At 38.1% G+C, this 25,104-nt stretch overlaps 1 protein-coding gene across 9 annotated transcripts; it reads right to left on the reverse strand.

The window, feature by feature from the left end:
- Positions 1–4,847: 4,847 nt before the first annotated feature.
- Positions 4,848–24,260, reverse strand: LOC113638967 (CDP-diacylglycerol--glycerol-3-phosphate 3-phosphatidyltransferase, mitochondrial). 9 transcript variants are annotated; one of them, XR_003439732.2, is made up of 13 exons: positions 24,105–24,260; positions 18,544–18,730; positions 16,621–16,698; positions 16,311–16,407; positions 15,880–16,069; positions 15,201–15,379; positions 13,296–13,708; positions 11,666–11,741; positions 10,220–10,368; positions 9,179–9,343; positions 6,960–7,035; positions 5,797–5,874; positions 4,848–5,068 (listed from the first exon to the last, which is right to left on the reverse strand). XR_003439732.2 is itself a non-coding variant. In XM_047817551.1 (11 exons), the coding sequence occupies exons 1-10, from the start codon at positions 24,218–24,220 to the stop codon at positions 6,997–6,999; spliced, it is 1,524 nt and encodes a 507-aa protein (XP_047673507.1). In that variant the 5' UTR covers positions 24,221–24,260; the 3' UTR covers positions 4,848–5,068; positions 6,960–6,996. The 9 variants fall into 9 exon arrangements, 5 of the variants coding, with proteins under 5 accessions (XP_047673507.1, XP_026996370.1, XP_026996371.1 ...); XR_007143714.1 differs by lacking the exon at positions 9,179–9,343; XR_003439731.2 differs by lacking the exon at positions 5,797–5,874.
- Positions 24,261–25,104: the final 844 nt, after the last annotated feature.

Here is a 25,104-nt window from a genome sequence, read left to right on the forward strand (position 1 = left end):
TGATTTTGTATTGAATGTTTGGGGCCTAGTTTTTTAATCACATGGAAATGATATCTTCTAGGAAGGAATATTTATATTGCACACTAAAACGCAGCTTTTTGAACGGTTTTCTTCGCTTAGTTAACGATCTTGCCATGTAACAAAGTGTATTGCCCTGCTTAGTTATAGGAAATTAAGAAATTACTACTCTGAAACGGTTTTTAGCAAAATTCAAATCTGCACTTGAAATTTTGTTACTTTCATTTTATTTGCGAAGCCGTTTCATGTTTGTTATTTGCAATATTAGCAAAAAATATGCTAATTCCACGAGTGGCCAAAAGACGCATTGGTGTCCGTCAGCATCCGCTTCCTTATAAAGGCATTAAGGTATGAAATGGTTTGATCTTTTTACATTTTACTTAACTGTATATGTTTCTTGACTCTGGGAAATAATTACTGCTATCCCCTTTTGCCTTTTCTCCCTAAGTCAGTTTATGGCCTATGTACACAAGACAGTGAATGACGTCAAAATGCTACATCCTATTAGATCGCCGCCATAATTACACCACCCCAAAAACCTTTCTGGATCAGATCAGAATCTGTTTATTCTAAAAAGAACAGAATTAACAGCAAAAATGCATAGACTTGTGAAAGGATTACAAATTAGAAAGCACATCTGTACAGGTTAGAAATACTAATGATTAAAATTTAATTCTCCACCTACCTTTTACATAGATTACATGAATATTATGAGTAGATGGTCTGAATGCTAAACTGGCAATTCAAAAAGTAGAGCTTAAACAGAATGAGGATGCTGGTAAGCTTATTCAAGTTGTAAAAACAGAAACAGATAAGGTAACCGAGGAGAAATCCATTGCTGTTGAGGAGGAGCTGAAAGTGCAAGCTATTGCCATGGTAAATCTGTGGCCTTTTTTTTTATTCTAGTAACTAATATGAATAATTTTCAAAAACAACCTTATTATGCTTCAAATGACATTTTATCTTTGGAGAATGTATGTGAGAAGCAGAGGTGTTGTGAGGAGGACCTAGCCAAAGCTGAGCCTGCTCTGCTTGCTGCACAAGAGGATTTAAACACATTAAAAAAAAGGTATAGCACACTAGTCAGGGATAACTACAGGGCACACACAACTATTTCCTCTTATTTCATGTTCATGGGCTATATAAGTTAATATTATTGTACTGTCACTTTTTCTTCTGTGTTTTGCACTATTTTGCACCACTTTAAAATCAAGCATCCTTGCACCAGCCAAAAACTATTACACTTCTGTATATCCGTCCATATTTATTCTGTTTATTCTGTGTATATGTATGTATGTGTGTATATATAGATATATAGATGTATATATGCATAATGACATTCCTTTTGTACAGCTATCTGTCATACCAGTTCATACTGTATCATACTTTTATAAAAACCACACTATATTTACCCTTATTCAGTTATATGTACATATTACTACACCTTCTGTATAACCTCATACCCTTATACCCTTATTTATTACACTGCCACTTGTAAATAAGCCATCTATGCACGTCTGGTTAGATGCTAACTGCATTTCATTGGCTCTGTACATGTAGCTTGCACAATGACAACAAAGTTGAATCTAATCTAATCTAATCTAATCTAATATAGTATATTTGCGAATACCTGATAATAAAATGGACCACTTGATTTAACATGCCTGCCTTGGTAGCCTACCTTGTAGGTATACAGTTAGAACGAATAGTTGTTGCCATTATAGACCAGCAGACTAAGAACTGCCTTACCTGATATGGTAACATGCATCTTTTCAGTGGTGTACTAATTACATGGCCAGATTTACACAGATAAAGAAACCATAATATTACAGTCCATAAAAAAGTTAGATTTAATAAAGGGAAATGACACAGGAAAATTGTACACACTAAGAAAAAGTAGTACATCAAGGTAGTACAGCTTATTATAGTATTCAGTTCTATTTTCTACCTGATGTGTACATATTGATGTATACATACATATTGATGTATGATAGGTAGATGCAAAGAGTTCTCCGAAGTCTTTTAATAAAAAAAAAACAAAAAACTGTAGTTTATATTCAAGCCACTTTTAAGAGTATGTGATGAGGAGCATCATGTGTGACCTTTTCCCCAAACTTGTAATTTCATAGCTCTATTAAATATTTAATTCAGGTTTTTTGTGCTTGTCAATAAGCATGAATTCATCTAAATATTCTTCTATGGACTGCCATTTTCTTTTTTGCTGTGTTGTCATGTAGAAAAACTTAACTGAGCTTAAGTCATTAGGCACTCCACCAGAGGCTGTAGTTAATGTCACAGCAGCTGTGATGGTCCTTCTTGCCCCCAATGGCAAAATCCGCAAAGACAAAAGATGCAAAGTAGCTAAAAACATGATAGCAAAAGTTGATTTGTTTCTGCTTGATCAACTGCAAAAAGAAAATATCCCTGATGCATGTATCGAGGCTTTTGAGGTTTTTTTTCACCAGTTCGTCTATTCTAATAATGCGTTGTTTATTCCCTTATTCCCTTTTATGCTTACCAAAACCCTTCAAGAATGATCCTACATTTGAGCCAAATTTTATTAGGCAGAAGTCTTTAGCTGCTTCTGCACTATGCTCATGGTTAAGTTCTATGAAGTCTATTGTGATGTATTGTGATTAGATAAGGCCAATGCTGAGCCAAAAGAAATTTTTTTTAATCACTTATAAATAGCGGTAAGCTGTATACTCTTGAGTAACAATGAAAATACAGCTCTATTAACAAAAGGTAAAAAGTTGTGGGTTTTTTTTTATGTTTAACAAATGAACACTACTTTGGCCAAACTGACATCAGAATATGAGAAAGCTAGAGATGACAAACTGATAAAAAAAAAGGGAAGCTGATGCACCCTAATAAGACTATTTCCCTTGCTAACAGGTAAAGTATTTCTATAAAAGTAAATAAATTACAAAATGTAAAAAATTATTATATTTGGTTAGTGCTAAAGTTTATTTTAAATCTACGAATTAAATACTTTTGTGAAATTATAATAATTATACAATAATTATATGAATTAAAATTAACTTTGTCTCTAGACATTGGAGAAGATGCGTTGGTCAGAATTATTAGACCAGTTAAAAAAACCAGGAGACGACATTCTGTGGTGATGTCATGCCGATTTCATCCTTTGTGTCATATGTCTCATCGAAAATATTGGCCTCCTTACCTCAGGGAACTCATGGTGCTGCATACACATTTTTCCAGTGCCTCACATTACTATTATATTATGTTAAAAACACCATATGTCTAATAAATGTTGTTCTATTAATGTTTATCTCAGGTCCCTGTTCCCTCTGACACTCCTTACCAATGATGCAGACATAGCAGCTTGGAGCAACCAGGGTCTGCCTAGTGACCATATGTCTGTTGATAATGCCACCATCCTCTGCAACACTGGATGCTCAGCTCCAGGGTATCAAATGGATCAAGAACAAATTTGAAGACAACCTCAAAATCATCCGTTTACGACAGAAGGGGTAATTCTGGTTTATGCCAAATATGCATCGTTAGCACTGTACTTTATCCACTTTTGTTATTGTCATTTTATGACATTGTGATCCTGATTTATGACTCCATTCTGTGCAAAATTACATTTGCTGTATGTTGAAAGGGCTTTAATTAATTATATTATACTTAATTATCTACAGCACCTTTCCTAAACCAATTTTTTTTTTTTGGTAAAAATTCAAATAATTATATTTCTTTTATTGAGATGAAATGAAGGAAAAACATAAGAGAGACAAGGAAATGAATAGAAAGAGAAAGAGAGAAATATATATTTTACTATGAAATTGTGTGCATAAAGTACTTATATGGCAAGAAGCATGGTCAGGTGTCTTAAAATGATTTACTTTTACTTTTCTAAGATTTGCTATAATTCTTTTCTGCACCAGCAGGATAAACCAGTGTTTTATAGAAATTTGGCTTTGACTAACCCAGTTCAGTAGTTTAATGGAATGAAATGGTGACTGTTATTAGTATAAAGGGTCTGAGATGACTGGGTATTGATAATGAAGAGTAATTATAAGTAGTGTTATAGTGGAGCAGAGTGAGAATGACAAAAGTGTGTGGCTAAAAGCGCTTATGAATGTGACTCAGATGTGTATTATTTTTCAGAGCATTTCCATAACTTTTGTTCTTTTTTTTTATCCAGATACCTTGACATAAGAAAGAATGCAGTCTCCAGTGGAGATGTCCTGTTGATTGAAAATATCAGTGAGAATGTTAAGCCTGTTTTGAACCCCCTGCTTGGAAGAAATGCAATTAAAAAGGGAAAACAAGTTATTTTATGAAAACCATGATCTTAGAAGCTAACATTTCTAAAACTGGCTTGAATCAACAGAATAAAGAGTTCAACCCTTCAGAACTGTATTTCTGGGTAAGATTCCCTTTCAAAGTAGGTCTTGTATCTCCTGTTGACTTCCTGTCCAATCAGAGCTGGGGTGGTATGAAGGTTTGGAGGAATGTTCATTATCTTATTTAACTAGTAATGCCCTTAAAGCAGTTGCAAGGTGATAACTAATACCATTTGAATCATTTTGAATTGTCTTTGGTTTAACTATTTTGTCTTGTGTATTGGTAGACTTGCCTGAAATGGATGAGTGTAGAAATCTGGACACAGATATAGAAGGATTTGACACACGCTGGAAGACGTTTGTAGAGTCTGAGGCTAAAGAGAAGGAGAGGTTTCCCCAAGAATGGAAGAAAAGAAGCACCAAAGAGAAGCAGAGTATGAGATGCATGAGACCTGACCGAAAGTGTTATGCTATCAGGTATGAGGAAGCACGTACACACAAACTCGAAGACCCAAGTCACAGAATCAAAGTTTTTTCTTTATTCTGATGTCTGATGTATAGATTTGTAAATGCAGCAGTTAGCGTAATGAGCTGTTTGGACCCTGTAGTGATTTTTGATCCATTATGTGGATGGCCACAGTGTTGCGTTTGCCGTGTCCTTAGCAGCCGCTCCTATGTTGTTTATCCTCTCTCCTGGAGTAGACGCATTAGCAGTCACAGCGGCATCTCTGTATAGGCTGCAGAGTTAGAATCAGGATTAAAATACTCTCCTTTTTACTCCTACACTTTTTATAATAATTGTTATGAGCAGAAACACTTATCAAAAGGATGTTGTGACTATCATGATTTAAATTTTGTTATTTGACTCTATAATAAACATTACAGTAAAACTTAAACATCACTCTGATCACTACGCTGTTGTAAAGTGTGCAGTAAAACAACGAACTTCGTATTTTTAACTTGGGAGGAAGTTAGAGGCAAACTGCAGTGAATACTAAGAAGGCATTCCCTGGCTTTGATCAAGCATCCAACTCTTTGACCCAGTCACTAATGCCCTTAAATTTTAATTTGCTAAATATGCTTAAAAACAAATGACAAAAAAAACTATGCTTGTTCTCCCACAGGCATGAAGAAGGGCTTTAGCACTGATAATGGCAGGTTTCACAATGGGTCTCTGGGCCAGGAGGTCGTGGCTGAGGCTGCTTTAGAAACACTGGGTCATTCTACAGCTTTATATCCGCAGATGCTGCTATTTGCTTAAAACTTCAGTCATATGACAAAGTGATTATGTTCACACACAAGATGTGGTGTGTACTTTTAAACCATTACGATTACATTATGATGCATTTTGATACAAGTATATTTTAGATAAAAATAGTTCATTTTATATTCTTACTAGCTTAATATATTTCATTTCATTAATATTATATTATTGTGTGTTCATGAGCGCTGAGCCAGCACCTACACCTGGGTCTCTCCTCATCCCACAATGTACGGTGGCCATATTACTGCTGACTGGGACAGTAGACAATGCAGGACATATCTTCAGGAATATATGCAGACAGATACGTCAGAACAATAACTGCAGCTGGTGCCAGGCTTTCCTTTCAAATATAGAACGCTTAAAAGAAAGGCAAAATGTGGCTTCCAAACACTGTTATAACTTGCACTGTTAGAATTTTGTCTCCTTCATACAAACTAAATACACAAAGTAAAAAGAAGCCGCTCACTAGATTCAATATTTTTAATAAACAGACAAATTTTTAAAGCAGACACGGTTAAAAACATACAAAACTGCAGACATGGAAGAGCTAGGAAATTCTCTGGACAAAGCTTGCATACCCATCTCTAAAGGGGCTGGGTGATTGGTATAAAAGATCTCCTCAGAATCAAGGTGGGAAACATTTAAACGTTCACTTTTTACTTTTAAATTGCACACAATGGCTTGAGGGCTATGATTTGAATTCATATATAGAGGTAATTTCTTCTGAATAATGAAGTCGAGGAGGCAAGGAGAGAGCATTTCAAATATGATACACTCCTTTCCAGATATAAAAAGACAGCTGAATTAATTAAATAATAATTAGGTTTGATGTGACATTGATGTGTTCTGTATCCTAGACCAGATGTTTACTGAGCCATGGGTTAGTTTTGTTTTTTATAAAAAAAGAAAGATTTTTATCAAAATATAAGTGAAATTAAATTGTATCAAGAAATGACATCTCACAATAAAACACTGTATCTATAGGAACTGGAGACATGGACATCTGACTTTTCCATGCCTGCTGCAGTCTTTCCTCACTGCCATCATACAGTCCACAGCCAGGAAACATGAATGGCCTTTAGACAAGATGCGATTGGCTATAGAGGTGACTAAAAAGAATATGGAGCACATGGCCAGTGCACCCAGAGATGGTGCTTTTATCTATGGCCTTTTCGTGGAAGGTAAGATTATTTGAAATTATATGTTTTAGGACCTCAATACTGGATTAAACACACATCACATCCAAGCCTTTATTTTAAAAATACTATTTATAGAACCAAAAACACTAATAATAATAATAATAATATTAATAATCATACATATTAGACTGGTTGGCAGAGAAAATAAATAAATAAATAACTGACCTTCAAGGCTGTTTACAGACCAACTGGCATAAGACTCTCAATCAGGATTGTCATTCAGAACATCAAATATAGAACGCTTAAAAGAAAGGCAAAATATGGCTTTCAAACACTGTTATAACTTGCATTTTGTCTCCTTCATACAAACTAAATAAAGTAAAAAGAAGCTGCTCACTAGATTTAATATATTTAATTAAACAGGCAATTTTTTAAAGCAGACACGGTTATAAACATCAAAAAGGCAAACGTGTATATATAAGCCACACTGAAATGAAACTGATCACAGTGAAATTGCTTTTCCACATCATACAGTTTAACTTGTGTTAAATCTGCACAACTCCTTTCATTTACACGTGAATGTGCCTACATTTATTTAGCTTATTTATTATCCAAGGAATCGAGTGTCCTGTTAGCATGTTAAAGGCTATTCGTGTTTTGTTTTCCTATATGAAAGTTCAATAAAACAATGATTTAATTATGTAATCAAACAATTATTGTTCATCATCTTAAGATTCATATGATCCAATGGGAGGAACTCACTGTATCATTTATATATATATTATATATATATATAAATAAAAAGATATAGCATAATCAGTAACAATAACTGCAACTTTTATCTGGTTCATGTTTAGAAAATTAAAGTCATAATATTATAAACATAATTATGACTGCAATTTGCTGTCCTAGACAAGAAGCTTCTGGTAAGAAATATGTACATTGTTGTACAAATGCATATCAACTGCTCAGCAACGGATTGTTGACATCACTTGTTTGTTAAAAGGTAATAATCTTGTCACTGGCTTGTAAGAATACCTTCCCCAGATTCCTCAAATATCAGCGATTCTTAGACTGCCCCCAATCTTCACTCCTTACATCATGCCATTGTTATTTTTTCCTAAAATTCATCAGTGTTGTATTGTTTCCCCACGCTACCCGCCTCATTCAAACTATCAGCCAATTATCAAATATATCATGAAATTTCATTTAAAGCAGCTCAGTAAAAATAAATTCAGGGCAGTCCACATGAATTACATCAGTGATCTTTTGATAGAAAACATTATTAGCATTTGTTTGAAACATTTTCACAGGAGCTCGATATTGGTATCCAGTCTGGTGCAATTGTTGATGCCTTTTTTTTTTTTTCAAAGGAATTTGACAGCTGCTATGCCAGTGATCTTCATTAATGCCATTCCCATTGACCGCCAGGAGAAAAAGAATGTATACGAGTGTCCTGTGTACAAAACACGTACGCGTGGGCACACCTACGTTTGGACCTTTAATCTGAAAACTAAAGAGAAACCAACTAAATGGGTGTTAGCTTTTGTATGTCTGCTTCTTAGTGTCTAGTGCAGCATAACTGGACAGAAATTAAATTTTTTTTGCTATATTATTCATGCCACAATTCGATTATTAAATTGTTCGTTCCTTGACCAAAATTAATTTGTTTCTTGATTGTATGCCTTAATTACAAGGATATTAACATCAAACGTGTTCTTGTGTTATGGATACATTTCAATTTTCCAAAATCACCACAAGAGGGCAGTCTAACAGTATATTAGGGGAAAAACTTATATGCGTTTCATCAGTGTTTAACCCTTTCATTTACATCAGTAAACGTCCTTTCATTAATGTAAAGCTTTTTTTTTAGAGCTGGAGTTTCTCAATCTGCATCTTAAATGTAGGCCATGCCTGAAATACGGACAACATGAACAAAACAGCTCCAGATGTTTTCAGCAGTGGGCTGAATGAGGTCACTGGCAGTGCTTAAAGACTGAAAGCATTGGAATAATTTATGTTTGTGCTGTGGTCTTTCCACACTACTCTACATTCGGCTATGTGACAAGATTTTTGCTTGGGGTACCGCTGCAGTGACTTTGCGGATTCTTAAGAACCCACTATCTGCCAGCTTGGGCTTTATGTGCGTTTATATTTAAAAGAAACATTGAATGTGCTTCAGACAAACCAAAATAACAATTTTTTTTTTGTGTGTGTGTGTCTTCTTGTACACAAAAGCAATTCATTGTCTCTCAAAAGTCTAGGTAAATGTGGTACTGCTTTACAGATACAGTGCCCAGTACTGACTGTTTAACACAGTACATCTGATTTCCATTAGACTCACTTCATCACGTCATGAAACGAATCAAGGTTGTTTCTTTTAATATAATGAGCAGAGGCTCCTCAGTAGCATAGTCAGAACACCAAGTCTAAAATTAACCAACCTGGTATGGACTGTAAGAGGTCCAACCACTCTGGCTTGCAGTATCTCAGAAGAAGTTCTTAATTAGAGGAGTGACCAACTTCACCCATAACTTCACATAACGATTAGGTTGTTTAAAGGTGGTGCCGGACACTTCTGTGGATTTCCTATACAACATGTCTTGCTCCTGAAGGACAAAGAAACCAATAGTATTTTGTAGAAGAGTTTTCTATGAATAGTGAATCTTGAAACAATCTGGCAGCATTGAATAAATAGCATGCAGTTAGTAGTTAATCAGCACCCAGGTTTCATGGTGGTGTAATAACGAAATATCGCAATAGCAAGAGAGTGTCGTTATACTGATTCTGCATGGTAGTGTTTGGACTACCCGTAATTGGAGCCCTGCTGATATTTAGTACAACAGCATGACGTTGCGTACGATATTGCTTTAATGCAACTGTTCCGTAAACAAGAAATTAACATTAAGTAACTGACGTTTCAGACAGAAAATGGATGATAAATGTTTTACTTATATTTGCTTCTTCAATAGAAACAACTCCCAAAGAAGCCTAGACAGAGCATTGTGTGTTTATGATGGTTTTCCTATGCCAGCAAAATTAATAGCATAGAATTTGGCACAGAAGTGCAAACAATTTTACAGGCTGTACTGGACCTTAGTCTATGCTGACTGAATTCCTCATATTTGTTCGCCAGTGACTGGGTGTGTGTGTGTGTGTGTGTAGAGGGAGTGCTAAAAGAGCTATAAGCTTATATAACTTCCATCTGCTAAAGACTGACAGGAACCTCAGCTTGTCCAAAGAGTTAAAGAGCATCTGACCCCATTTATGGTTACTCAAGCTTTATTACCACTTACATACAGGTTTCCCAGAAGGATCACGTGGTCTAATCATATATTATGGGGTAAACTGTAGGGGATGCAAATGCTTTTCTTTTTTTTCATACTGTAAAAAAAATCCTATATGATTATATAAGACAGTGTGCAAAAATAGTTGTGTTCAATTATATAGAGAGCAAAATATCTTCATGTATGAGTGATTCTGACCTGTTGCAGTTGAGTCTGGAGTTCATCGTTTTCTGTTACTATGGCTATCTGAGCCTCTAAGTCTCTGTGCACAGAGCGATAACCAAAATTGGGTGAGCCTATAAGAGTCAGACAGGGATGGGGATTTCCTTCCAGGTAGTACCACAGTCCTGTAATGACAGAAGTTAACCTGAATCTTAAATGAACCTTATGCATATACTGTACACACGTTTAATTAGCTGAATAATTCATTCGAATATTTTAAAAGAAAATGTTAATTCATGCTAGTTCGTGCTTTCTCTTTAAGAACTCGAGGCTGTATGCTACCAGAAAGTGTGAACATTACCCAGATTAGACTTCCCTATTTCAATTTGGCAACGTTTCATTGCTGGCACTGGATTTGTGAGTTCAACAACAAACATGGTTTCTATTCATCCCTTACAGGAAACTCTGAACATGAAATATGATACGTTGGTATTTCAGAACAAATAAATCCTTCCAACGTCTTCGGTGCAAAGACAAAGTCAACAATCTGAAATATGGCATCTTTAACATTTACAAATCTTAAAAAAAATAAATAAATCTATGATGTAATCACTGCAAGAATATTCTGTACATAATTCCACATAAAATACATGAGAGAAGCATTTTATCCGAAGGAGGTAGTCGAATATCAGGTAACACAACTGACGGGAAGCTACTCAAAACTTATTGCTCAGGATTTCCTTGTATGTACAAACTATTAATTATGTATCCCAAAAGGCTTTGAGGTAAACTGATCTTTCTCTGTGCCTGAACTAAATCATTCAATTTTAAAAACAGCCTATTTAAGGGAGTTACTACCTCATACACACAACCTCTCTCTCCTCTCTCCCTGCCTTTGTGTTCATTTCTCATTTAATCACTTATTCCAGCTCATTGGCCCCTGCCTAGGGTGAATAGGTCTATCGTAGGCAGAGGGCCAGAATGCCAGTTAATGGTCATCGATTCTTTTCCTGCTTGACCAAGAGGACCTCTGCACCCTGTCTATTCCCACTTCTGCCTCTATGTTTACTAGAAATGACGGCATTGACAAGGCTTTATCTAATAAGCGGGACTTCTTAACGGGAGCATGAAATTGAATTGCACTGATGCTGCCCATATTTACTGAACTCCGAGTCTCTCACTCATTTCTTGTCTCTCCAAGTCTATGAACTCTTATGACATGAATGTTTACCGCCATTTAATGCACTCTGAACAGGCCTTAAAATATGAAACAAAATACAGCAGTTACTATATTAAAGAAGTAGCAGGAGTGAGAGATGAATGATGTTTTTACCTCTCACTGAGTTGTATTTAAAATTGAGTGGAAATGCATTTCCACCGAGTTTACCGGCTAGGCTGCAGCATTCAATAGAAAGTTTATTTAACCCTCAGGGCCTCTAATAATACAGAGAATTAATGAGCAAAAAAATAAATTGAACTCACCCTTGGCATGGAAAGTCCAGTCAGGCCGATGATACTCATGTAGGTGGACTCTATCCTGTTGACCCAGCTCACACACCTAGATGTAAATAACTGCAGCGTTAGTCTATGAACATTGTAGTGCAACAAAAGAAAAAGCACCCCATATATAATTGGTTTTTTTGGGGGTGGGGGGGGGTATCGATTAGAATGTGTATAGGAAAATGTGTGTGAGAGAAAACGGTGTGTGAATTGAAATATGCTTCTGTTTTGTGTATATCTCAAACACAGGTAAAGTTACAGCATTTCAAAAACTTAATAACATCATAGACTAGATTACAGACCGAACTGATTAAGTTTGTGTGTGTTTTCTTACAGCACATAGCTGTCAAAGAGCTTGATGATCAAAGAAAATCACACTTCGCTAGCAAGATTTCAGACATCTTTTGGCAGCCTGACTACTTTTACTAATGCATTTCTTAAACGGTCTCATTACTCAAAACGACCTTTGCAGAAAGGTTTAAAAATAAATAAATAAATGAAATTGTCTGCATTATTCTGCCAGTATTCATCCTCTGTGACATCCTATACATTTTTAAAAACCAACAAACATAAGTGCTCTTGTAAAATCCTGGTGTGTGTGTGTGTTCAAGGCAAGTTATTCGACAGTTACCTTGACTCGACAATCCTCTGTTTGTCACATTTGTGTATATTTCTATAAATCTTATCTGAGGTGCTCTGCATTGAAGAAATAAAAAAGATCCCCTTTCAAAAGTACTGAAACTGCAAGGCCAGTTCATCGTCTTTGCTTTAAAACGAAGACGTTTGGTCTGAATACGTTTAAACAATTAATAGTCTCTACTATCTCTACTAGATTGAGCCCTGGGTTTCACCTGTGAAGAATGTATTTGTGGTTAAACATGATAAACCAACATGAAGACCAGAGAGCTGTCTATAGGAGAAAAGCAACCCACTTTGTAAAGAAATATTAAACAGAGCTGGTGCACAAGCATTGGTCACAGCAAATAGAACAATTTCCAAGACCAGGTTCTGCCACGGAACAACAACAACAGTTGATGACAGAAACCTTATTAGAGCTGTGAAGAAAACGGTCAGTGGCATCACCAGCAAGTAGTGCACGGGTGAAGGTTTTACAACCCATCATTCAGAGAAGACTGATGAAGACAGAGACCATACCACAGGATTAGCCCTGAATTCTGGAATTAAGATTAACCTCTACCAATGATAGAAAGGTGAGAGAAAAGATCTGCTCATCATTCAAGACATACAATCTTCTTGATGAAATACACTGAATGTAGTGTCAAGACTTGATTGCAATGCTGCCGGTGGAACAGCCTTAGTAACCTTTATCGATTGTGTAACTTATGATTGTAGCAGCAGAATGAATTCGAAATGTCGACAGAAACTAAATAACATGAATGCCGTTTAACACAATAAGATGTATATAGTAGGAAACGAAAGCTAACCATCATCTCGTATTCATCTTTTGATCTCAAAACCAGATTTATTCTTCGTATAATAAAAGAACGGATAAGACGGCTTTGACATTACCAGTACTTTCGGAGAGGACTGTATATTCATCATGTCCCATGCAACAAGAAAGGAATACTAGCTAAACAAAGTAATTGCTCACCTTGCTATAGAACTGATTGGCAAGGTGAATGTAAGCTTCGGGAATGGCACCTGCCACACCTTTGGCCCCAAAAAAACCATTGACCTCTGGTGAGGCCATGAGGATGCGATAATCTGCAGCAGCTCCCAGTACTAGTCTCATGTAGGTTTTTGTCAGGTTAAAGTAGCCTGAAGTTAGATATATTGTGGAGTCGCCATCTGCCTCCGTCAGCAGTCTCCGCGTTACCTCCTCATCCAACTGGATACCCAAAGGTTTCATTTGCACGAGCGGGAAGACCCAGGTGTCACTATGCTCTTCTCCACATGTCACTTCTGAGCAGGAATCCAACTCCAGCATGTGCTGTCGTGTCTTGGCTGAATTCATTACGCCCATAATCTGCTGCTGTGCTAAAGCTGAGAAATTTACCCGATTACCTGAGAATAAAAAAATAGAATAAAGAGGTGAAATGCTGGCTAATGCTTCTGCCACAAATAATCTCAGAGAGGCAACTAGGCGGCGTCTCTTATCCTTTCCTTTTTGTGTTCATGATTTTCAGCAGTGCAGTCTTTTTAAGTCTGATGTATATACTTCTTAAACACCACCACCATAATGACTTTTTCATTTGATAGGCCCTCCATGAGAGGCTGTTGCTCATATAAGGATCCTGCAAATGCATGATCCAAACCTCAGAGACGCAGGTCAATAACTGCTGACCATCTGGAAAGGCGCTCTGTCAAAGCCTGGCGCCTCTGCTAGACATAATGTGGCATAGTGAGTCAGAGAAAGAGATGCAATCTGTAAATAATGAATAACTTCAATGTACAGGCAAAACTAACCGATCTAGGGCCAGTTTGGTGGCAGTCTCCACAGTGATGATATGTTAAGAATGGAGTGGGACAGGCTGATTGGAATTAAAGCCACAAATGAGTCGAGCAAACAAGCTTTGCTTTAATGGTGAACACAGGGGCTTTCCCCGCAGGCAGTGCACCAGAAACCCCAAGCCTCTAAAGCCTCGGAGGACCAAACACATCCAGTTAAGAGGGCTGTGGAGTTCAGCTGCTTTTACCGACAGGCAGGGGGATCCGATTACTGGAGCTACACAGGGCAATGAAGTGCACAGTCAGCAGATGGGCTTCTCAATGAGCCATCTCTCCAGTTCACTGAAAGGAGGATGGTATGCTCAGGCGCTCTCACTCCTCTTTAATTTATTTGTAATGCGTGATGGCATAAAAAATAATCTAATTACATATGAGGCTACTGGTCGTTCTTTGTTCTTCTTTTTAATGACATGCCAGTCATTGTTTTCCCGCATGCTCTTCCTTCACCTCCAGCACATCAGTTCATCTTTTTTTTTTTTTTTTATTATTTTTATTACCATCCCGGCAGACTCCAGCAAGACCTAGATCTCACCTTCCCGTTCATCTATCCATTCCACCCGCCCTACCTCCCTCCCTCCATTCGCAGATCGTTTACCACCAGAAAGATGACATCACCACTCTATTTCTGGGATGTGTGATGAACTGTTGTCTCGTCCTGGAGTGGTTATGTCATGGTCCGGCGCTGGCTTCTCCACGATGGTGCTTGGATTACAGATATGGGCTTATAGAGAGTAAATCACTCATTTACTTTCTATGGGTTTGGGGAGAAGTATGAATGCAAGACGCACTGAAAGAAAGGTCACCAGGTTTCTAGATTACAGGCTGTTGGATATTATAGATCAGGAACTGGATCTGATATGGAAAATGAAAGGACTACAAGGTAATGTGTCACTGAATTCTGAATATAGTGACACGTTACCTTGTAGTCCTTTCATTTGTACAAATTTACTTAATTACTGTGATTAAGGAAGAAGCATTTCTTAAATCACAGTAATTCAGTACCTTCGTCGGTGCAATATTTTGACGATTTCCATCTTGAACCACTTGCCTTTGTAAGGGTGCACCATTCCCTCCGACATGTGAACGCTGTCATCGGGTGCAAGCTGCAGTGATATGTCACTCACTGCTCCCACTAACTCCGAAAAGAAATCAGCCACCTCTTTGCAGTCCTCTAACAGAACATAACGATCCTGACGGTTAGTGAAGTACGACTCACTCAGATTAGCGCTGTGAAACAAGATTATATGAATTATCAAACTTGTTTGATGCGTCAGGTTACAGATGACAAGACAATACAAATGACCGGCCCTTACTGGTAAAGATACGCCTACTCTGTAATGATTATTACATAGAATACAAGAAGAATATCAAACTGAACAAATATTTGACACGTACTGTGAGTGTGATCGTCCTTAACTTTATAATATATTAAAACTTCCTGAGAAACCTGTGACATTTCAGAGATAAAGTTTGGCCTGAATTCATTTAAGCATGTTTTTTTTTTTTTAAACACAGAATGCTTTTTTTTAAACCTCTGAAAGCTCACTGAACATTTTTAACATTTATAAAAGCTTCTACAATACATGTTTGTAGGCCAATACAGCATACATCAAGCAACATTCAGATACTCTCTGTGCATTCTCACATATTTTGAAGCTTAGCATGCTGTCATTTATTGCATGTGAATGTACTGCAGGTCTATGCACGAGCTGTTCATCGGTCCATACCCACTGATGATGAGACTGTTGTCAAACAGGTAAACTTTGATATGCTGTACACCGATAGTCTCGTTGAAGCGTTCAGGCACCAGGAGGCGTAGCAGCCCACGCAGGTCTGGAGTGTGATACAAAGACACTCTCATCTGCTCTGGAAAACGCTGCAGCAACGGCAACAGCATTGTTCGAGAGTTATTCTTTCCTGGAGCGAACACAAATATTACACACTAATATAACCACACAGATGATTATACACACATTCCACACTGACAGCTCAGTCATTTTTACAAAAACAGACTGGGGGGGTGAATGTGGTGTTTCAGGAAGAGTAGTGGTATGCTGTCATACTGGTTATGAAAGGAGTTTTTTTTTTTTTCTTTCCCAATGGCAAAGAGAACATAAGAGACAAAAAAAAAAGCATCAGAATCAACACTACTCCAAACCTCTTGATCCCCTTGTGTAGTCAAGTAGCACAGACACTTTTAAATCAGAAGAAGCTTCTTCCTGAGAACGTTCGAGTGCCTGCTCCATACACTCAACCTACAAGAAAAGTGAAAAAGATAAATCAATACCTACCTGTTAAATATATAATGAAATGTTTTATTGCATTATTTCAAGTAATTATTTTCTGCAAACACCATTACGTTGTTGCCAGATTTATTAGCTGCTTAGCCTAAGAGATGATTCGTTCACAATACTCCTGCAACTCATACACGCTTCACCTGAACGATAAAATACTTGATGAAAACATACAAGATCTTGTTCTAGTGGTCCTGTGCCAAGATACAAGGACGCGATCACTACTCGACTTCTGGCTGTCTTGATTCGTTCCTGTATAAACACAAAACACACAGACAACAAATTAAAGGCACTGGTGTTTAATGTTACGTTGACATTCATTGTGTTCCAATAATAGCTTATTATGGCCAAAATATATGGTTTTTGAACTCATGGACCTTCCCATAAGATGTAGTAGAACAGCAAAGGAGGACTAAAATGCATATTTGAGCTTGTTGGTCAGATTGCCAAATACTTTTGGCCATACAGTGTATAATGACAACTGACCGAGTATTTCATCCCATTAAAAATATGATTCATTATTTCCCAGAAATGAACATGACTTGTTTTTGTACATTTGAAAAACATTACATTTCCAACTCATGGATATTAATTACCTAATGGGATTTAATTGTGAGCCAGATAAATAAAAATGGTTAAATATACTGTACATAAATTGTATAAAATGCTATAGTAGTAGTTCCCTGGTTTAAAGTCATGATGTAGAGTTTGCCAGATTTTTATACATTGGTCTGATCTCTAGCTGTAGATTTCAAATTGTCCCAAACTATTTAGAGAATGAAATCACTATGTTTAACTTTCTCACAAAGCCAAGCTCAATGTGCCCTGCTGGTATCAGTGGATCAGGTCTCTCTACCAGCAAGTTAGAGGAGATGAAGATCAACGTCCGGATATTTGGTTTCTATCACTTTTAGTGTCTCTCACACAGAATAAACTCGAAACTTGCATCACACAAACTTTTTTGGTTTGAAAAAAATTTAATGCATTAACAGACAGATATGCAGCAAGTTTAACTTTTAGTCATACAAACCTGACCTGCACTCTCTCTTACACCCACTCACCCTATAGCCACCCCCACACACCCTATAGCCACCCCCTTACACCCACTCAACCTCTAGCCACCCCCTTACACCCACTCACCCTATAGCCACCCCCTTACACTCACTCACCCTATAGCCACCCCCTTACACTCACTCACCCTATAGCCACCCCCTTACACTCACTCACCCTATAGCCACCCCCTTACACCCACTCAACCTCTAGCCACCCCCTTACACCCACTCAACCTCTAGCCACCCCCTTACACCCACTCAACCTCTAGCCACCCCCTTACACTCACTCAACCTCTAGCCACCCCCTTACACCCACTCAACCTATAGCCACCCCCCCACCCACTCAACCTATAGCCACCCCCCCACACCCACTCAACCTATAGCCACCCCCCCACACCCACTCAACCTATAGCCACCCCCACACATCCACTCAACCTACAGCCACCCCCACACACCCACTCAACCTCTAGCCACCCCCTTACACCCACTCAACCTCTAGCCACCCCCACACACCCTATAGCCACCCCCTTACACCCACTCAACCTCTAGCCACCCCCACACACTCACTCAACCTATAGCCACCCCCTTACACCCACTCAACCTATAGCCACCCCCTTACACCCACTCAACCTATAGCCACCCCCTTACACCCACTCAACCTATAGCCACCCCCACACACCCTATAGCCACCCCCTTACACCCACTCAACCTATAGCCACCCCCACACACCCTATAGCCACCCCCTTACACCCACTCAACCTATAGCCACCCCCACACACCCTATAGCCACCCCCACACACCCACTCAACCTATAGCCACCCCCACTCAACCTATAGCCACCCCCATACACCCACTCAACCTATAGCCACCCCCATACACCCACTCAACCTATAGCCACCCCCACTCAACCTATAGCCACCCCCACACACCCACTCAAAATATAGCAACCCATACACACCCACTCAACCTATAGCCACCCCCACACACCCACTCAACCTATAGCCACCCCCTTACACCCACTCAACCTATAGCCACCCCCACACACCTTCATAGCCTGATAGAACTCATTGGGGGAGTGAAGGATGTGTATGTGCCCGCCTGGAACTCTGAATGCTGGCACATGGTCAGCAATCCAGTGGAAGCGTGTGTGGAGACCCTCAGTGGAGCCTGGCAGTCTGGACACCATAGAGTCTGTATCTGCCAAGAGAGGTGCCAGGAGCAGCAGTGAGGACCTACAGAGTGAACAAAGCAGGGAAGATAAACAATTCTCATCACTCTCTTTATATTCTTTTAAAAGGGGGGGGGGACATCCTATTCAAGGAAAGAAACTATTCTGCAAATTAAACTAAAAGGATATAAAACAAAAAAGGATGATGTTTGTAAGGAAATTCTCTTCCTTCTAAAGCCGTACACACGGATGTGTTGAAACGGTGATGAATCTTGAACATGCGTGAGCAACGAGCCAAAATGAGATCATTTCTGGTTAATGCATTTCTTCAGACCCATTTTCCCTGTTTCGACATCTTGATGACAGCAGTGTTTAAAAAGGGAACAAAGAATACATTTGCACTCCTTTAACTTCAAGATAATAGGTGTAGATGTTTATTTCTGGGCATCAAAGCATTTGCAAATGAGACTCTCTGGTTGTTGAACTTGACGTGCTTTGACGGGACGTTTTTATAAGGCCTCGTGGATCGGGCTACGGGTTAATGACAATATTACCCATATCCATTACCGATGAGCCAAATTCGATCAGAATCGTACTATTACTAATTTCCCAGGCCAGTTTCTACTGATGGCTAGGACAATTTAATATTGCTTCAAATATCCTGAAGTCATTTTACACATGACCTACTCATGCACCATAGAAAAAAAACTAGATTTACACAAGGTGTGAAAGCGCCAGCAAGAAAAAAACTAGTTACACACTCTTTTCCAGTAAAGAGTGAAACTTCACACTCTGAAATACAGACAGAGTGACTTCAGCATCTTGCTAAAGAGTGACTCTAGTCCGGAAACGTTTCCTAAACCTCAGTATGTAATGGAGATGTTTCGACACCCTGATGGCTTATGCTGACAATGGCTTCAAAGTTTGCAAAATGATGAACATAGATTGAGAAAACCACAGACACACTAAATTACAGCATTACAAAATATCTGACACAATACAGCCATGTGCCACATCCTCCGAGCTGCTCAGGTTTTTGTTGCTTACACTGTTTTTTATAGAAAATACAGGAGTTTAGAATGTGTATTAATGACTGAAAGACTACAAGTTCAAAACCAGCCATCAGCACTTCGCTGCCGATGCTTTGAGATACAAGCTATTGCTTTCGATGAAAAGGACCTGACCGAATGAATAAACAGTAATAATACTTCGTAGTCAGGGACTCTGGAAAATAAATAATGCTTGAATTTTGATCATTTCTTCAAGCTGACCATTTCTTCAGATTCTCAAAAGATATAAAAATATACATTTACTTTATATTTACTAGATATTTTTACTATATTTACTATTTATGCAGTTTGCTCAGCTCTCTTAGTTAGTGTCACTTTCAAAACAGAAACGCCCATCAAGACTTTTGCTGCCTTCTAAACTAAAGAAGTATTTTCTTTAGGATTTGTCTAGAATTTTGAGTTAAGGGGCATTCCAGTACAAAACCTGAACGTATTGCTACATGGTCATGTGACTGCTCTCATCTCATCTCCTGCCATTACATGACACTATTATCCTACTAGCAAGGATCCCACACCCGTCCTGCATGCGCACTTGTTAGGTGCAGTTTATTACGACACTGATTAACACACAGGACTGTACTGGAAGCCGTGCGATTGCAGTGCAGTTCTGTGGTGTGGTGTGGTGTGGTGTAAAACGGGTGTCTGCTGTAAACTTTATGGACTTGATACGCATTATAAACATGGCTGGTGTGAATTGGCCTTAACAATTTCACTACAGATCCCTCGCCACAAGAACTCCATAAACCAAGTGTCACTGGTCAAACATACGAGTCACTCACTGAACACAAGTCTGAATTGGTTGTTATACGATAACAGAGTCGGTAATTCGGTTGAAAAAAGCCAAGTGAAGAGTGTTTAGTGTGATGAATATAAAAAAACAAATACAAGTAAGAATTCCTCCACTGTTTCCTCAATAAAACATTGTTAATGGCAAGAGGAAAGAAAGAAAAAAAAAACTAGAAGACTACGAGAGATTGTTATAGAAAACATTAAAATATCCAGCACAAAAGAGATCAGCGAAAGCTGAAGTTGTATGTATTTATTATGAAGAAAATAAATACCGGAAACGGTTTGTTTTTGTGTCGAGCATTTTCTTTTCTTTTAACACTTGATACGTTCAGTATATTAAGTATCACTCTGGAGCAACGCGGCACAGCACAGCTACCTAAACAGAGTACAAGAGCTAGTGCCAAAACAGACAGTACTCAGATAACGGGAAGGCAATAATATGACCTGGGATAGACAGCATGAAGTCTAACTCTACATTTATACTCAGATCTTCTGCCAAACATGAAGGTTATCTGGAGTTCACACAAACCGATCCCAGACGTGTTTTTCTCGGCCGAACCCACTCTGACCACACAGATTCTAATTTTTCTTCTCAAAACAAAAGGAGGTCTCGCCTTTTTATGATTCCGGAAACCATTCCCCTGTACGTGCTATAAACACCCTAGAAGAAATCAAATAAAACAAAAAGACAGGAATGAGTCACTGGCCAATTAACTCCTGCCTTCTATTATCTGATAACTGTCACTCGCTTACAAACCAGTCCCCACGATGCGGAGTGTTCACTCCTGTTCTTAGTCATTACAGCATTCAAGCGGAATGTATTTATAATCCTGTACATATTGATGTAAAAAAAAAGAAAAAGAACTGCAAAACACATGTTGACATTATGGTGCATTGTATCCCAATAGGAGTTGCACTAATTACATTAGATCCACTGTAATTAAAAAATGTTCAAGTTATATCTGAATAAGTACACATCCAGGTACATGCTGTGATTTAAAAGGCAGGAGAGTTAATAAGCCACATCATTTGATACACATCAAATCCTCTGGACCACATATATTTGTCATAAAACAATGAATTCTCACGATATACACCCAATGGGTGGCCACCGTTAGCTTCCTGAGACACAAATATTAGAATCAGAATCAGAATCAATTTAAAGAAATCATTGGATAGAATTGAAACAAACTATTTTTTATCCCACCAGCCGTCTCAATTCGTACAAGTCGACTAAATGCAGGATCATAACTTATAGTGCACATTATGTTCTTTAGTATTCTTAAATATGAATTTAGAAATGCAGGAAGGCAGCAGACTGCCAGCTACTTCACCTGTTCAACTAGACTGCAAACACAACCAGCTGACTCACAATCTAGGAGGATTCATTTATGCCCCCTTCAAGTGGAAGAGAAATCAGTGAAACAACAAGGATTATAACAGCAGGCAAACTCTTAAAAAATACCTTTACTGACAGATCAGGAACATAAGCAGATACGTCACAAGCAGACACATGGGGAAGCAGATAAATGGAAAAAAATCACAGATCCAAAAAAAATGAAGTTTATAAAATAGAATCACAAAATAAAAGAATCCAGAGCAGAAGAAAACGGCTTTATATTGCTTTAACGATGTTGCTAAGAGGGTGTCTTTTCCTGTGTTTATTCACGAAGATGAACCAACTGTAAAACAGGTACGCACTGCAAACGACACTGATTTCACCAGCTGGCTCTAGCAGGATCTCTTCCTCAAATATTACAAAATGCTTGAACATGTAATCAAAACAGTGCTCCCTAAACAGACTGCTCTACAAAAGTGTCATACAAATATCATCTTATTAGGTAAATAGTTACTTTCTGCACCATAATAGGCTCATGTGACTATCACTGTTCCTTTTTTCAGCTGTAGTGTTGCTAAATCAACAATGGAAAGTTGCTCAAAACTGCAGCATTGACCACAATTTGAATACTGGACATGTAGGGAACCACTTAATGGTATTCAATAATGGATTATTCATTACCAAATGATAGCATTGAATATGTTGTAATCCTATTCCCACCTTGGCACGATATGGTACCTACTATGATAGGAAGGCTCACAGCACCTGCTTGCTTTACAAAGATTCAACTGACTACTGTACAACTGTATTATACAACCTTGCCTATACAACTAGTATCTCTGAATTGCACTTTGTTCACCTTTCAATGTGGGAAGCATTTCACACCAAAACATGTCTAAAAACATGTACAAAATGGCCTTCCATGTCTCTATCATTGGATACATTAACTCTGGTTCACTAGGTTACAGACTTAAGATACCACGAGCCCAAAACACTGTTCAAAGTTTTTTTTTTTTAAATACACACAACAAACAGGGAAGGAAGTGCTAGTTCAAGTATTTCATGAATAAGTAACTGTCTTTTGAAGACCAATTACAAAGCCAATTATAAAATCATTTTTAATTTGTACTGCAAATATACTTTCATATATTTTATACCACCATGCACATTTAAGCATTTACATATATTTTCACATATATTTTATATAGTTTATACTTTTATCTATCTACCTCCTTTTGGTCCTTTTTGGTTGGTATTTTTATCCTTAAATTCCATTCCTTTCTATGCTTGAATACCAGACCATGTGTATCTGACAAATAAAATATGATTTGAAAATTTGATTTGATTTGATAACTAGTGACTCAGCTGTCCGGATCCCTAGGGGAAGTTCATTCCACCACCTTGGCGCCAGAACAGAAAAGAGTCTTGTTGTATATTTACCCCTCTTACCCTGAGAGACGGTGAAACCAGTCGAGCAGTACTGGTAGCTCTGAGTGTGTGAGGTGCAGTGTGAGGAGTGATAAGAGGAAGCAGATCAATTTTTGGCTTTGTAGGCCAACATCAGTGTCTTGAATCTTTCTAATGTTGTAGAGATGGAACTGACATGAGCGAGTCACATTACGAGGAAAAGCACAGTGGATTGTCCAAAGTTGTGAGCTTCATTCATTAAGTTTTATGTCTTTTAATACCTACAGACAAGCCAAATCATAATGTACTTAATGCTATTTACGAGAACCAAGTATGAAAAACTACTACCAGTAAATTCTGTTTTCCAAACCCATTGCATATAAAACATACAAATAAAGATTTATTTTGTTCCTTTTTAGTTGTTTGAAACATAACTAAAGATCGCAAAACATTTCGCTGTTGCTCAGGCTAGAGAACACACTGCATCCACCTTATTAACGCCAGCAAACCCTCACGATATTACTTAACGTTATTTATTATGAATATCAAACGTATAGCTATGCTAAGCTAAGCTAAGCTAAAGGTAAACAACAGATATTTCATGACTTGTTTACGTTTCATTGAAAAAGAATATACGTAAATTAACAGTTAAACATTCAAACAACTCGATATAATTGAATCCCAAAGTAATAATACGAATAGCTCTAACTAAGCAGGTCATGTGATTACAGTAAGAAGCAGAACGTGTGACCGACACACAGACAAGCAAACAAAAAAAACGCTTCACGACGAAACATCTTTTAAAATCAGACAAACAATAACTTAACAATTACCCTCTTCTTCTATCACGTGTCCTACAGAACTTGTCCGAAATTTTAGATAAAATTCCAGAGACAGCCGGAGTGTAAAGCGAGTACACAAGTCTCCTCCATGTCATGGGGGCCGCCATTTTTCCAAAGCTGTTTGAAAAGTCAAAACTTTATGTGAACGACTGTTTGGTGCAACAAGCCAACTAGTTCAGAGTATGTTTATTAACGCGTGTTCAATATGAACAAAACATAAACCTCTGAATGGCGAATAAAATGCATTTTACCATGATGTTTTTATGGGGGGGGGTCTTTAGGCATGTTTTATAATTGTATTGTACTGTTTGAATGATGATAAATTTATATTCATACTTGTCTACAATGAGTTATGTATGTTATTAATTAATTAATCGATTGATTGGTTAATTAACTAGAATTATAATGATTAATTATTAATTAATCTTGAAACATAACCTTCAGGAGTGTCACATAAGTAGGTGTGAAATATTCATATTTTCCCTTAAAAAATACAGATTTCTGTATTACACACACACACACACACACACACACACACACACACACACACAACACAAGACTGTAGTATACGGTTTAGGATGCAGTCTCCTGCTCGCTCCATCCTATAGATGGCGTACAGGTAAGCTTTACCGAGTCAGAGCTGCCATATTAAATCTGTCTATAGGTATTGGTCCTATATGGGCTTCGACAAGCAGAAGTTTATCATAAAACACACACACACACACACACACACACACACACACACACACACAGGGAGAGAGTAGAGAGAGAGAGAGAGAGAGAGAGAGAGAGAGAGAGAGAGACGCACGCACGCACGCGCGCACACACACACACACACACACACACACACACACACAGAGAGACGCACGCGCACACACACAGAGAGAGAGAGAGAGAGAGAGAGAGAGAGAGAGAGAGAGAGACGCACGCACGCACGCACGCACGCACGCGCGCACACACACACACACACACACACACACACACACACACA

The sequence above is a fragment of the Tachysurus fulvidraco genome, chromosome 8, assembly GCF_022655615.1.
Source record: "Tachysurus fulvidraco isolate hzauxx_2018 chromosome 8, HZAU_PFXX_2.0, whole genome shotgun sequence".
Lineage (NCBI taxonomy): Eukaryota > Metazoa > Chordata > Actinopteri > Siluriformes > Bagridae > Tachysurus > Tachysurus fulvidraco.

What these genes read in the sequence shown, in the direction of transcription:
- LOC113638967 (XM_027140569.2), bottom strand. Translation starts at nt 24,220, where the DNA reads ATGGCGGCCCCCATGACATGGAGGAGACTTGTGTACTCGCTTTACACT. An exon ending in CTACACAAGGGGATCAAGAG is followed by an intron (nt 16,070 to 16,310) that starts GTTTGGAGTAGT and finishes TGTTCGCTCCAG; the next exon opens with GAAAGAATAACTCTCGAACA. An exon ending in AATGGTGCACCCTTACAAAG is followed by an intron (nt 13,709 to 15,200) that starts GCAAGTGGTTCA and finishes TTTTATTCTCAG; the next exon opens with GTAATCGGGTAAATTTCTCA.